The sequence below is a fragment of the Callorhinchus milii genome, unplaced genomic scaffold (genome assembly GCF_018977255.1).
Source record: "Callorhinchus milii isolate IMCB2004 unplaced genomic scaffold, IMCB_Cmil_1.0 Scaffold6, whole genome shotgun sequence".
NCBI classification, from domain to species: Eukaryota; Metazoa; Chordata; class Chondrichthyes; order Chimaeriformes; family Callorhinchidae; genus Callorhinchus; species Callorhinchus milii.
In genome coordinates this window covers 2,213,096-2,227,723 of record NW_024704747.1, presented here as the reverse complement: position 1 = coordinate 2,227,723, position 14,628 = coordinate 2,213,096, and the positions used below count along the sequence as shown (strand labels likewise).

The window sequence follows — 14,628 nt, the reverse complement described above, 5'->3', positions numbered from 1 at the left end:
GGCAGCCAATTGCGCACGGCGTTGCCTCACAAACACTCGGGGATTGAGGGACCGAATTATTAGTTTAGTTTAGGGATTATTACCCCCGGAAAGTGATCCACCAATCGACTTAACAACCGGGTTCCTTCTCACCGCTGGGTGAACAGAGGCGCGCGTGCGCGTGTGTGTGTGTGTGTACGTGTGCGTGTGTGTTTCCTTCTGTGTGTGTCTGTGCAAAAACTAATCCCGTGCAATAATCCGCAATCAATGCCCCCCTTAATAACGGCTCACCAATCAGCGGAAGTAGTCTTTTCTCTATTCGTCCCGTAGCAGCTGCGAGAGGTTTTAAGAGAGACAAGAATTCGGCTCGATTCCAACAGGTGCACTCAAATTCATGGCTCACGCTGTGAGCATTTTCAACCTCATTGATATACGGTATAAATTATGTAAAAAAGGGGGAATTTTTTTTTATTAAAAAGCGAGAGAGAGAGAGAGAGAGAGAGAGGGGGAGAGAGAGAGAGAGGCATCCAAGATGTTCTGTATTCATTTTGAGCTAATGGTTGCCTTTGTACGGTTTTGAACAAAAAAAAAGATAGATATCGAGAGAGACAGAAAGAGAGAGAGAGAGAGAGAGAGAGAGAGAGAAAGGAAATGGTTTCTGGTGATGCAAAGTTCTGCCTTGGTACAAAGGGAAGACAGTAGGGAGCTCGTTGCCTTTGACTGTGTGGCTTGTTTGGAAGGGGATTAAATGGGTTTGGTGATCTTGCAAAAGGCGCGGTGCAAGTGTCTCTCTACGGTCTTTTCATTGCTCCTCACGTCCACCCGTTGCTTCTGTCCAACGTTGAGGTTTGAAAGCTCAGTGCTCGCACAGCCAGCGTTCAGTCTCTGTGCTCAAGTGTGTCCCTTCTAACCCCGTCACTCTCCCTGGCACTTCCCTCCCTCTCTCCGACCTCCTCACTCGCCTCAATCCACCACCCGGCACCTCCGCTCGACTGGCACCGGCCTCCTGCTCGTCCCTCGCGCCCTCCGCCCCACCATCGGAGATCGCGCTTTCAGCCACTCCGCCCCGAACCTCGGGAACACTCTCCCTCAATCCCTCCGCCTTGCATCCCTCTGTGTGTGTGTGTCTGTGTGCGTGTCTGTGTGTATGTGTGTATATCTGTGTGTGTGTGTGTGTCTGTATGTGTGTGTGTATCTGTGTGTGTGTGTCTGTATGTGTGTGTGTGTCTGTACGTGTGTGTCTGTGTGTATATCTGTGTGTGTGTGTCTGTATGTGTGTGTCTGTGTGTATATCTGTGTGTGTGTGTGTTTGTGTATGTATGTCTGTGTATGTGTGTCTGTGTGTATATCTGTGTTTGTGTGTCTCTATGTGTATGTCTGTGTGTCAGTGTGTATATCTGTGTGTGTGCATCTGTGTGTGTATGTCTGTGTGTGTGCGGGTCTCTGTGCGTGTGTCTATATGTGTACGTCTGTGTGTGTGTCTGTGTGTATATCTGTGTGTGTGTGTGTGTGTGTGTGCGCCTGTCTGTGTGGATGCCCGCGTGTGTCCGCCTGTGTGTACGTGTGCGTCTGCCCGCGTGCACGTGAAAAAAAAAAATTAACCGCTTCTCGAAACAAGGTGAAAGGCGCTATAAAAAAGCAGGTTGTAGGTGTGTGTATCGGACCAACACCATCTACTAAACGTAGCAACAAAGTACACCTGAATCCTTCGAAGCCGCAGCAACACACTGGCGCACCTTTATGAAGCTAATACGCTTTGATTTATTAGATTTCGGCTCGTCTTAAAACTCAAAGAAAAATGGATTTTAACCTGAAAGGTACCTTGATGCATTTGGAAGTAAATAGATAAGTTTGCACAATAAGTGCTTTGTAATGAAAATGCAAATTTAATCGGTGAGATTTGAAGTGCTTCTGCACAGCGCAGTTCATTACGGTTTCTGTTCTGAAATGTAATCATCTTCTCAAACACCGGCTGCGTTCTGGTTCAGTATTTTTTTTATCTGCGGAGGTTTTTGAAGAGGAAAAATAATTCACTGGGGTGGTGGGTGAGGGGTTTTGGGATGGGGTGGGGGTGGGGGGGGGGGTGCGGGAGCAATATAATAAATAACCGCTTCTTGAAATAAGGTGAAAGGCGCTATACAAAATGCAGGTTGTTATTTCAGGGGATTTATTTTTTTTTACGCTTTGGTAGAAAAACGGTGTCTTTATTTTCCTGAAAACCAAAGGGCCGGGTTTTCCCGACTTCCGATAGGAATCGTTGCGTATTCCGGCGCTGTTCGCGCAAAGCCTTTTGTTTAATTCACGGTTTGCCAGCCTGGCGCAATGGAAGCACACTCCCTCTCTCTCTCTCTCTCTCTCTCTTTCTCTCTCTCGCCTCGGAGTCGGAAGGTTGTGGGTTCAATCCCCCCATTTGCCCACTTGGAATCGCGCACTCGAAGCTGACGCTCCAATGCGGGCGCGGAGGGGGTGCGTGTGCGTTGCGCGGTCGGAGACGCAGTCCTTCGGATGAGACGTTAAACCTCACTGTGCGGGTGGAGGTTAAAAATTCCGCACCGCTATTCGAAAAGAGAAGGAAGTTTCTCTCTCTCTCTCTCTCTCTCTCTCTCGCTCTCTCTCTCCCTCTCTCCCTCCCGGTGTCCTGGCTGACAATTCCCCCCCCACCACCCCCAAATAAAATTGGTCTCTCACTCCATGGCTATTTAGCTGCCGTATTTGGCCCTAACATACACAGTCAATCCACCTTACAGTATACCCTACGAGGAGCCTTGAGACGTCTCAACGATGTGATTAAGGCTACATCAAACACCGTGATGGTTATTATCATAATTGCTGCGCATTACACTTTTGCGATTGCGAGAGTCAATAATAATAACAATAATCATAAAAGTCATTAAATTAAATTCGAGGCGGCGCCTTTCACGCCGGGAAGGCTTCTCACAGAGCTTCGCAGAGCAAAGCGGAGGGACTGCGGGTAACTTGGAGGGCAAACACGGCAGGCAATTTGCACACGGTAACGCTTCACTGACTAACAGCCGTGAAATAAATGACCGATTTCTTTTCGCTGGGAGTGGGGGGGGGGGGGGTGGACTGGTTAGTCGACCGAGAGAGAGAGAGAATATGTCTGTACGAGGGAACTGGAGGTAAAATAGTGCAATATATATCACAGAACATCCTCTGGGAACAGAATTAAACTCCCAACAAGATGAGATCTCCGCGGTTTGCAAGAGCCTTGGGCCAAATTGAGCTCAGTGTGGTCTCAGCCCATCTTTATCGATGGGTGAAGATCCATTGAGAAACAAAGGACATGATTTGAAAATAAATTGGCTGGTTCCGAGCGATAGAAATAATACAGCTGCGCGATCCTTTCATCTGACTCTGAGCGGACGAGATGTCTCAAAGCGCTCCACGGGATACACCGTAAAGTGGAGTGACTGTCTCTTTGACTGTCGCAGGAGGAGATACTTCTTTCTATGAACTTGTGTGGGCGGAAGGGCACATTAGGAGGTCGTCGTGCCCGTTAGGACTTAATAACAATAATAATTATTATTATTATCTTCTCCCCGCACGTCCCCCATCGCCCCTCGATCGCTTTTCCCGGGGTAATAATCCCTTACATATAAAAATAATTTCAAAGACGTTTCGAAGAGGTGATAAGGCGCTGTATCAAATGGAAGGATTATTATTATAATAATTATTATTATTATTGCTGTTATTCCCCGTGTCCGGTACGGAATGCGAGGGTGCGGTTTTCTCCCCGCACGGACACTCATTAAAATAATCGTCATTTATTTGCCACATCGTACCTTTCCTTACAGCTAATTGAGCCAGCAAGCGAAACCGTTGCCTTTAAACCTCTCCAGGTCTGCCTTTCCAATCTAGTCTGGAGAGCGATTGAGAATGATTAATCACTAATTAGCTTCATTGAGCGCAATGACCTCGAAGTCTCGAACCCTCCCAGAACCCCCCCCACCCGGTCCTGAGGTTAAATCACTATTTATACTCCGCAATTTTCCATTCACTCCAACGCTTAAGAAAAGTGGTGGAGGTTGAATCCAGTTTTAAGGCTATTAGTTCGAACGTATTCGATAGAGTGATGGAAATTTTCTGCGACGGAAGAGGTCATTCAGCCCATCGGGTCAGAGCCACTGCTTCCTGTTTCTCCAAATCTCTTTTAAATTAAATCCCACTTTTACGATCCCCGCATTTGATGCAGCGCCTCGTCACCTCGTCGAGACGTCTCCAAGCGCTGCACGGAATACACTGCAAACATACTCGATATTTTTTTGTGGGCGATTGGCACACAGCAGTGTCCCACAAGCAGTTGTGAATTAAGTGACCCTCCAAATTTTTTTGGAAGGGATTATTACCCCCGGAAAGCGATCCGCCAAACGACTAACAACCGGGTTCCTGCTTACCGCTAGGTAAACAGAGGCGTGTGGGGTAAGGAAACTTGCCTGAGGTGTCGTCCCACCCGGGAATCGAACCAGGGGGACTCTCGCTTGCGAGAAGAGTGTGCTACGTGACTGCACTTTACAGTATACTTTATGAAGTGTTCTGAGACGTCCTGCCGATGTGAAAGGCACGGTATCAAACGAATCCTTCAGGATTGAGACGTTGAAGAGAGAGGTTAGCTATTTATGCATCAATTAATTAGCAGCTCTTTCAAATTTAGCCTCCCGTCAGCAAAAAGAAACATGAGCAGAGAGACCTGTGGTTTATTATAAGAGTCGAAGGATTTTTTTTGGGTGAGGGGGGGGCGCTTTGATAGAAAAGTGATGCCTTTATTTTCCTGACAACCCAACGACAAGAATTTCCAACTTAATTGCATCCGTTGCAAACTCAAGCTGAGGTGCGTTCTCTCATCTGCTGATCTCTCCCCAGCGCACGTCACATCACTGCTTCGCTCTTCGAACCGTAATACTAATAATAAATAGTTATTTAATGTTATATAGTTGCATCAAAATGCGTTTTTCGCGCAAAGTGGAGTCTTCGAGACTCTCCAAGCGATTCGCAGAGTACGCTGTAAAGCCAGTGTTGAACCCAGGTCCTCTCGCTTGCGAGGCGAGAGCTCCCAGCACTACGCTACACGACGTAATGGGCCCAAGCGAGAGGACCCAGGTTCGGTTCCCGGGTGGGTCAGGGCGAAAAATTGGGCAAGTTTCCTTACTCCACGCGCACACGCACATACGCAGACCTCTGGTTACCCAGCAGCAAGTAGGAACCCGGCTGTTAGTCGATTAGCGGATCGCTTTCTGAGTATAATAGTCACCCCCCCCCCAAAAAAGTACGATCGCGCAATTCACGACTGTTTGCGGGGACGCTACTGGGCGTAATTGGCTGCCACGTTTCGCCCGCAACACACACAGTCAAGTGACTTGACGGTATATCCTGTGAACGCTTTGAGGCGTCTCGAAGACGTGATAAGGCGTATCGAGCGCAAGGGTTATTATTATTATTGTTGTGATTTCATCCTTTCATCCAGTCTCTCTCTGCTGCAGAAGAGAGGGACAGCGGAATCTTAATCTGTCTGCGGAAGAGCTACTTACACCTCTAACCATTTCTCATTCTGACTTCTCCCCTCGACCCACAGACCATTCTGGGACGGTAGATGTTGGGGGGCCCTTAAAGAATTCGATCCGCGGCGACTCAGCAATCATTGGAGGTAAGTGGCAGCCACCAAGCTGTCAGTCCACAGTCATCTCAGCGCCAGTAACCTCACCCCCAAGGCTGGGTAACGCCATTGGTGGCCGTGGCGTCAGCCTCTGCACCCCAAAACTCTGGAACTCTCTCCCTCGATCCCTCTGCCTTGGCCCCCGCCTCGCCCCACCTTCAAATCCCACCTAAAGACCTTCTTTTTTTGATTGCTCTTAGGGTCACCTCGCTCAGTACCTTACCCGTCAAGGCTTTTTGGCTTGCAGGGCAATAGGAGCTGAGTGGGATAATTCCCTGCCCCCCCCCACCCCCAAGGCTGCCGTAGAGATGAAGGGTAATAATAGTACGGGAAGACGTTTCATAATTTCATAAAGGTGTCAGGAAGGGAGCGCACGGAATAGGATCTGCTTCGGAGGTTTCGCAAAGGACAAACTTTTCGCTTCAATTGGGTGGGGGGGGGTGGGGAGAGGGGAAAAAAGATTGGACTTACGTGGAGGGTACAGTGCGATCTATTCGCGACGGAAAATGACGGGTTTGGGATGTTCTGGGGATGACTCAAGTCTTGCGCAGGAATGGACCAACGCACGAAGAAATGAACTTGGGTCTAAACTCGCCCAATTTTCAATCGCGTCAGAGATTTGGGAGTTTCATCAGTTCAGCCTCAGCTCCGAGATCCCAAAAGGATCAAAAGCAAAGGATATTGGACCTGCAATAAGGCCGCTCCCAAACTACATTTTGCAGGCGACCTTACAATAATCCTCGCATTTGATCGTTCGACGCAGCACCTTTCAGGTCGGGAGGACGGCTCAGAGAGCTTCAGCGGATTCCGTTATGAACTGCAATGGCTTTTCCTTTGTTGAGGGCGAACGGACCGGCCAGTTCGCAGCCACAAAGCGAACGACCAAACCCGAGTGGGACCGTGAAAATCGGCCAAATCGGGCTCGCTTCTGAGTCGCTGAGAGAATAGCTGGATTTCGCCCACAAGACACACGGTCACTCCGCTTCGACCGTCCGTCCTGTGAAGCGCTTTGAGGCGTCTCGAAGACGTGATAAGGCGCTGTATCAAATTGCAAGGATTATTGTTACTTTATTTATTTATTACTTTATTCATTTATTTTGTTGTTTACCCCACTCTTTCTCCCTCTCCAACCCTCCGTCAACCCCACAACCCTCCCCCCTTCTCCCCCTCCCTCTCCCTCAACCCCACACCCCTTCCCTTCCCCCTCCATCTCCCTCCCCCCCAGGTGTGATAGCGTTGGTGATCTTCGTGACGCTCTGTGCGTTGGGGGTGATGAGCCGCGTGTTTTACCGACACAAAGGCAGCTCCCGCCCCAACGAGACCAAACCGGGGGAGTGCGCGGAGACCACCGACACCACAGCAAAGGGGAACAGTCATTACCAGGACACAGTGAACGACAGCACCAAGGAATACTTCATCTGAGAGAGAGCGAGAGAGACCCAACTTACCCTTCCCCCCGCGAGCTCTCTCCCTCCTTTCTCTCTCCTCTCCTCCTTTCTCTCTCTCTCTCTCTCTCTCTCTCTCTTTTCCCCCCTTTCTCTCCTCTCCCCCTTTCCATCTCTTCCCTCCCCCTTCTCGCGCTCTCTCCCCCTTCCCCTTTTCTCTCTCCATCTTCCTCCCCTTTCTCTCTACCCTCTCCCCTCCCTTTCTCCCCTTCTCTTTCCTGTAACCCCCCCACCACCACCCTCTCTCTCTCTCTCTCTCTCTCTCCCCTCTCCTCCCCTTCTTCCCTCTCCCCTCCCCCTATCTCTCTCTCTCTCTCTCTCTCTCTCCCCTCCACCCTCATCTCGCTCCCCCCCTCTTTCCTCATCACCACAAGACGCGGCAGTGGATTCAGACACACCACAGAGCCCGGGGTCCCTACGTTTTTGGCACGGAGAGAAGCCTAGTATCCTGCTTCCTGAGGATCAGAAGATACTCGCAAATTGCTTCCGAATCATCAGGACGAAAGGGAAGAAAAGGAAATAGGGATCGAAAAAAATGGAAGAGAAAACGGAGGGAGTGTGGAAGGGGTGGGGTGGGGCGTAGGTGGGGGTGGGGGGGAGGAAATTCCCGTTCAAATTTGGCGCCATCGATGAGTCCATATCCCATTTGGTGTCACAAGCGTTCGAGTTCAAGCGGAAAAAGGACGGAAGAATTTGCCGGACGAAAGAATCAACCCCTTCTGCTTCCACCGTCCATCTCCCCGAGAGGGACCACGTTTACGATTTGCTCAGTGAAATCGTGTCTCCGCGCATTTGTTCTGAATTTTACCCCCACCTCCCCCCCTTTTCGATCGCAGGCCGTGTCCTCTGGCTCTACTGCTGCGGACCAATATAAAACAGCTTATCAACGGTCTACGTTACCCGGTCCCTTTAGCATTCTTAAAGACCGCAATTATATCGCCCCTCTCTTCCCCCGCGTGGACGCGCCCAATTTAACCAATCGCTCCTCAAAGTCCACAGACAGTCGTGGACTGAGCGATCAAATTCTTTTTTGGGGGGCGGCAGAGATTATTACCCCCAAAACTCCATCCGCCGATCGACTAACAACCGGGTTCCTACTTACTGTCGGGTAAACCGAGGCGCGTGGAGTGAGGAAAGTTGCCTGAGGTTTCGGGGATCGGAAATAAACAGGATATCAACCGTCGATACAAGACAGTACAAACACGATACGAATTTACATTGAGAGGGGAAAGGAGGTTCATTGTGTACGGAAAGCAGGTATCCCATCTCCGGCTGTTATGGTATCTCGGTTCTGAGTGGGTGTCGATAAGTAATTTTTCCACTTCTAAAGCTATTTCATAGCTAATGTATAATCCAATCTTTATAATATTGGTTGTTTTTTTTTTGTAAATGGCGCTGACGCAAGCTGAAAGCGGATTACACACTAATTTTTAATCAACAAAACTTTTTCTCGGGAGAGGAATTCCACCCGGGCTTCAGAGAATTGTCCCGCAGACCTAATTTCCGAAGGGCGTCGCGGAAACGTTTGAAATTCGGTCTTAAATTAAGAATTCGATTTAGGAACGTTCCGCAATTTAAAATAAATTAATAATCTTCAATGCTCCTTTACGTTCGGTACAACGGCCTTTCACGCGAGGGGGAGGGAGTCCCAAAAGCACCTCACCTGATACGCTGTACAGCGTAGTGACTGGATGTTCTGTGGGGCCAACCCCTGGAAAATTTTGAATTTTAATTGAGATGAGGTGACATATTTGGACATTGTTTGGACTCCAGATTTAGGGTTATTTTTCAGCGTTTCATAAAGACCAAACTATTCGGAGAAACTCAGCCCTTCATCTTGAAGCCAGTTCCGAACCGAACGCAAGAGGAGAACGGTATCAGAATTAAGACTGGATTCAAGAAATAATAATAATAATAATAATAACCGTCACGTCATTCAGACGTCTCAAAGCGCTTCACAGAACCCACTGTAAAGTGTAGTGACTGTTTATTCTATGGGCGAAATGTCAATGTCAATAGTTCGCTCTCTGAGACATTGAGAGAAATAAAATAAGACAAAATTCAGACTTGGGTGGAATTTCTCCTGTTCCTTCCCCCTCCTGTTCCCCAAACCTCCCCCCCCCCCCTCCCGGGTTCCCAGAATGTTTCTGAGTTGCCGTAATGCTGACTTCAAAATGTAGCCTTATATATTTATAAAAGTGCTTTGTAAATTCTTGTCATGTGTTCGGAATAAATACCTTCTTACGCAAAGGTTCACAAGATAGTTTTGCCTCGTTTTTGTTTTGAGGGCTTTAACGTCTTGCGATGCGATAAAATTATAGGGTTCTATTCAAAAAGTGGTGATTTTATCTAAAAAAACATCATCATTTCTTTAAGACTTGTCGGTCATTGTAATGGTGTGTGTGTGGTGTAAGGAAACTCGCCTAAGGTTTCGCCCTGACTGACCCGCCCGGGAATCGAACCCGGGTCCCCTCGCTCGCGAGGCGAGCCCTCTCGCTCACCGCTACTCCCACTGAACCCCACACGAATCCACATATGTCATCGGTATAATAAATCCACACAGTGCAAGCAGCGCGAGGCAGACAAGATAGCAGGCAAATAAGTACGTTGCGTTTCGAAGCGAAATTGGAAAGAACATGAGTGAAAAGGTACATCGTCGTGAACAAGAAGTGTGCGTCAATAATGCGCTACACAAAGATAATATTGTTGTTTGTCTGTTGCCGCTGTTGTTAATATTAATGATGTACCGAGGCCCTAATGCAAAACAAATTGAGGTGGGCGTATTGAGAATTGAGGAGGGGGCGGATTGATTAATCAATAGAAGTTTTGGGGATGTTTGAGACGGGCTATTAATGGGCAACATTAGCATTTATGAAATAGGCATCGTGAGATATCAAAAGCAGGAAGCAGCGAGATAGCTCCCAAAAAAACAGCTTGATATCATTAACGGGCAGGAGGTTCCCCTCGGGGGATTCGGACTGCAACACGAGAGAGTTGGAAGGGAAAAGTACGTGGACAAATGGAGGTTAGGGTCGAAGTGGGGGTGGGGGGGTGGGGGTGGAATAAAGCGAGCGAAGGTAACGCCCACGTTGGCCCTACGAAATGCACAGTCACTACGCTTGCGTGGGCATGGAAGCAGGAGGAGGCCATTCAGTCCCTCGAGCCTGTGCCGCCATTTTATAAGATCAAGTCCAACCACAGCCCCCACCCCCCCCCCCCCTTCGCCCCATAGATCTCAATACCCCTTGGCCTAAGAAATATTTATCTCCCGCCATCACTTGACAGTAAATCCAGTGGAACTCATTCGAGACGCTTTGACTAATAATAATAACCCTCGCGTTTGATACGGCGCCTTATCACGTGTTCGAGACGCCTCAAAGCGCTCGGCGGGATATATTGTCAAGCGGATTGACTGTGTATTTCGCGGGCGTAACGCGGCAGACCAATTGCGCAGCTCGGCAGCGTCCCCCGCAAACAGCCGTGGGTTTAATTGGACCAAATCGCCATTAACCGATGGTAATAATGCGTCGACAACTCTACGAGACGAGGCCCGACATCGAACAGAAGGAGCCATTATTAGTGTCGACCTCAATCACATCCGCTGCACGATTAAGTGAAGCCCAATGGAAGGCTATGACAAACCGGGACCAATTACCAGGAAAGGTGACAGGTCACTCCGCCGGGACTTGTTTGAGATGCCCTAATGAGCGGAGGGTAACGTGGGTGTTGTGCGAGGGTGAGATCAGATGGACCAGAAGACCTTCTTCATCCCAACGCAATCTTCTGAAGACTTCCTTCTGGTCATCTGGGGTGGTGGGGGGGGTGGGGGGGGGGTAAGATGTGAAATAATGGGGTCGACGGAAACGGGTTAACGGTGGGAATCCAACGGAGGAGAAACTTTGCAGGACGCTCTGAGACGTTCTCCCGACGCCCAAAATGCAGACCGCCGTTGGTTTGGTTTTTTTTTTGTTGCGTTCGGCCAGCAAAAAACGCACAGTCACTACACCAGGCATCACGGTAAAATCCTGCGCAGCTCTTTGAGACGTCCCCCCGCCGTCGAATCAAGGCAGGCGCTGCGTCGATCGCAAAAGGTCATTATCGTTGTGGGGATGGTATGAAATGCAAGGATGATTATTATAATAATTATTATTATTATTATTATTATTCTTATCATTATTGGTATTACAGGAGATGTACCGAATGTAAGGCTTATTATTTATTACTGGATTGTCTGTCTCACGTGCCTTGTTTTTAAAGAAAAAAATCATTTCGCCAAGAGCCTGTGTGCATTAATAATAATAATAATAATAATAATAATAAGTCATCGTCGCATTCGACACAGCGCCTTTTCACATTATTAAGCGAAGTTCTTAAGTGCACCTTCTAATGTCCGAAGCCCACGGTCCAGCGTAACCGAGGCTGGATTTCTCCGGCGCTAATTGGGTGGGTATAACGAGGGAGTTCGCTGATGGATGTTGTTTCTCCCGACCCACGGACACCAGACTGAGCCAAACGGACCCCCTCACCCCCACCCCCAGACCAGAAGGTGGGCGAGGGAGGGTAGGGGGAGCTCTCTCTCTCTCTCTCTCTCTCTCTCTCTCTCCTCTCCTCTCCGTGTCCTCGCCATCGCTGGGCAAACTGGCCGGGCGTCCACCGACAAAACGCACGGCCGCTACTCTTGACCGTCACCGCCAAAGCGCTTCGCGGGATTCAAGGGCGGAAGTCTCAAAGCGCTCACAGGGCGCGCCCCCCCACCCCCCCCCCCCCCACCCCACCACTGCAAAGTACAGTGACTGTGGCCAAAATATTGTTATTCTTGATTCAGATGTTAACGGGATTTGTGAGGTCGGGAGTAAGGACGTTTCTCCATCCCGGAGTCCTGTCCGACAATCCCTCCCTCGAACCCCACCCCCCGCCGCACCCCAAATAAAATCAGTCACAAAAACAGTCACTGCACCACACGGTACGATCCTGCGAAACACTTTGAGACGCCGAGGCTCTGGGTCAGAAGCACGAGGATTGTTATTTCATTACCACCGCGCAATATATTCCCCGAAGCGTATGTAGTTTTGCCGCTGGGAGAGGCAAGCTGCGTTTGATTGGGAAAGGGCGAGCGGGGTTAGGAGGTCGGAGCTGTTCGAAGCTCGTCAAAAAAGCCTGCAAACGTAAACAGCCCACGGTTTTATGAAGGGCAGCGCAGATACTTCTTGCGCAAGTTTACACCAGCGACCCCCGTGAACTGCCACGAGATTACACGCTGCCCGCGTTGCAGGTCGTCCACTTTGGCGGTTGATGTTCTAACAGAGCAGAAAGATACTGCAAGATGTCAACCCAATTTCCGCGCGTGGTGTTGTTCGATCGCTTCGTCGGAAATTGCCGGTTCGCCTTCGAACCCCGTTGATTGGACGCGTCCGACGGCGAGAGCGATGGGGGCCGGTCGGGGGCCTGGCTCAAAGTTCGAACCACCGGACCCAGAACCTACCCCGGCTTTCCTGCGCGGTGTTGGGCGAGGGAGGGGTGGAGAGCGGGGATGGTAGGGGGGTACAAAGGTGACCGAAGGCGCGGTCGAAGAGGAAGGTCTCGAGACGGGCCTTGGAGGAGGCGAGTGTGGGTGGGGCAAGAACGCCATCCTACAGTCCCTTTGTCTCGCTGCCTTCCTTATCGCTCCCTCGGTGTCTTGGTCAACCATTTCCCTCTCCCCCCCCCACCGCCACCCGACCCCACCCGACCCCACCAGGTAGAATTGATCGTCCGGTCGGTGGCCGTTTCTGGGAGCGTCGCTGGGCGCGAAGAGGCTGTCAACAAAACACACACGCGCTTTGCGAGCAAAGGAAAAGGTTGAGATGTTTCACCACAAATAAGAGACGCTGCGTTGTTTTTCTGTGCATCAATGTAGGTTAAAGGAATGCTGGAGGATAAAGGGCTGTGATGGATTCATCCCTGAAGGATCCCGAGCTCCTGATTGGGAACGCTCTCCCGCCTCCGGGTGAGTTTTGTTTAGCATCGCAACTTAGAGATGTTTCTTTTAGCGATGATCCTTTCAGACGCAGCGTTCAAGGACGAGAGCGTTTCTTTCTGAGGGTGGGGGGGGGTGGGGGGGGGTGGGGGGAGGGAGGGCTTTATCCCCAATGCTCTCCTTCCTTGCCATCTGGAGGGCAGTGCGACCGAAAGGGATTATGGGCTTGAGGGGCGGTGGTGGTGGTGGTGGTGGTGGTGGGGGGGGGGGTCAGCCAGGAGTCTGACACACGCGGAAACCCCTCACTGTTGCTTAAGAGCAGCCCAGCTGCACGTCGGAAAGGAAATCCCAGAGGATCTTTAACGTCCACCTGATCTTTAACGTCCACCAAGGGCACAGACAAGGACCTCGGTTTAACACCTCACCCAAAGGACGGCATCTCCGACACTACAACGCCCCCCACCCCACCCACGCCCGCCCGCCAGTACTGCACTGGGAGAGTCCGCCCAGAACCCCGTGAGCTCGGAGTCCCTGAAGTGTCTGCGGTGATGATGTTTGTGGGTGTGTGCACGTGGGTTTGTGTGTGGGGGGTATATGTGTGTGTGTGTGTGAATGTGTGGGTTGTGTACGCGTGTGGGGATGTGTGGAGGCGTGTGTGTGGATGGGGTGTGTGTTGGTTGTGTGGGTGTGTGGGTGGAGATATGGTGTGTGTGTGTTGGTTGTGTGTGTGTGTTGGTTGTGTGTGTGTGTGTGGTGGGGGGGGTGGTGTGTGTGTTGGTTATGTGTGTGTGGGTATTTGGTGTGGGTGTGTGTAGATGTGGTGTGTGTGTGTGTGTGTAGATGTGGTGTGTGTGTTTTTATGTATGTGTGTGTGTGTGGTGATGGGGGTGTATGTTGATGTTGTGTGTGTTGGTTATGTATGTGTGTGTTTGTAGATGTGGTGTGTGTGTTGGTTATGTATGTGTGTGGTGGTGGTGGGGTTGTATGTAGATGTGTTTATTGGTTATGTATGTGTGTGTGGTGGTGGGGTTGTATGTAGATGTTGTGTGTGTTGGTTATGTGTGTATGTGGTGGAGGTGTGTGTAGATGTGGTGTGTGTGTTGGTTATGTGTGTGTGTGTGGTGGGGTGTGTGTAGATGTGGTGTGTGTGTGTGTGTGTGTGGTGGGGGTGTGTGTAGATGTGGTGTGTGTGTTGGTTATGTGTGTGTGTGTGTGTGTGTGGTGGGGGTGTCTGTAGATGTGGTGTGTGTGTTGGTTATGTATGTGTGTGTGTGTGGGTGTGTGAAGATGTGGTGTGTGTAGATGTGGTGTGTGTGTTGGTTATATGTGTGTGTGTGTGGTGGGGGTATGTGTAGATGTGTGTGTGTTGGTTATGTGTGTGTGTGTGGTGGGGGTGTGTGTAGATGTGGTGTGTGTGTGTGGTGGGGGTGTGTATAGATGTGGTGTGTGTGTGTGTGGTGGGGGTGTGTGTAGATGTGGTGTGTGTGTGTGTGGGGGTGTGTGTGGTTATGTGTGTAGATGTGGTGTGTGTGTAGATGTGGTGTGTGTATGTGTGGTTATGTGTGTAGATGTGGTGT

At 50.1% G+C, this 14,628-nt stretch overlaps 1 protein-coding gene across 1 annotated transcript in view; it reads left to right on the top strand.

Annotated features, from left to right (window-relative positions):
- LOC103191537 (contactin-associated protein-like 5) overlaps nt 1–7,105 on the top strand; it is a 123,314-nt gene extending 116,209 nt beyond the window's left edge. Inside the window, exons 23-24 of the mRNA XM_042336196.1 lie at nt 5,570–5,641; nt 6,876–7,105. Of these exons, the coding sequence (XP_042192130.1) occupies nt 5,570–5,641; nt 6,876–7,072 (269 nt within the window). The 3' untranslated portion in view covers nt 7,073–7,105. The remainder of the gene's footprint in view (nt 1–5,569; nt 5,642–6,875) is intronic.
- Nucleotides 7,106–14,628: the final 7,523 nt, after the last annotated feature.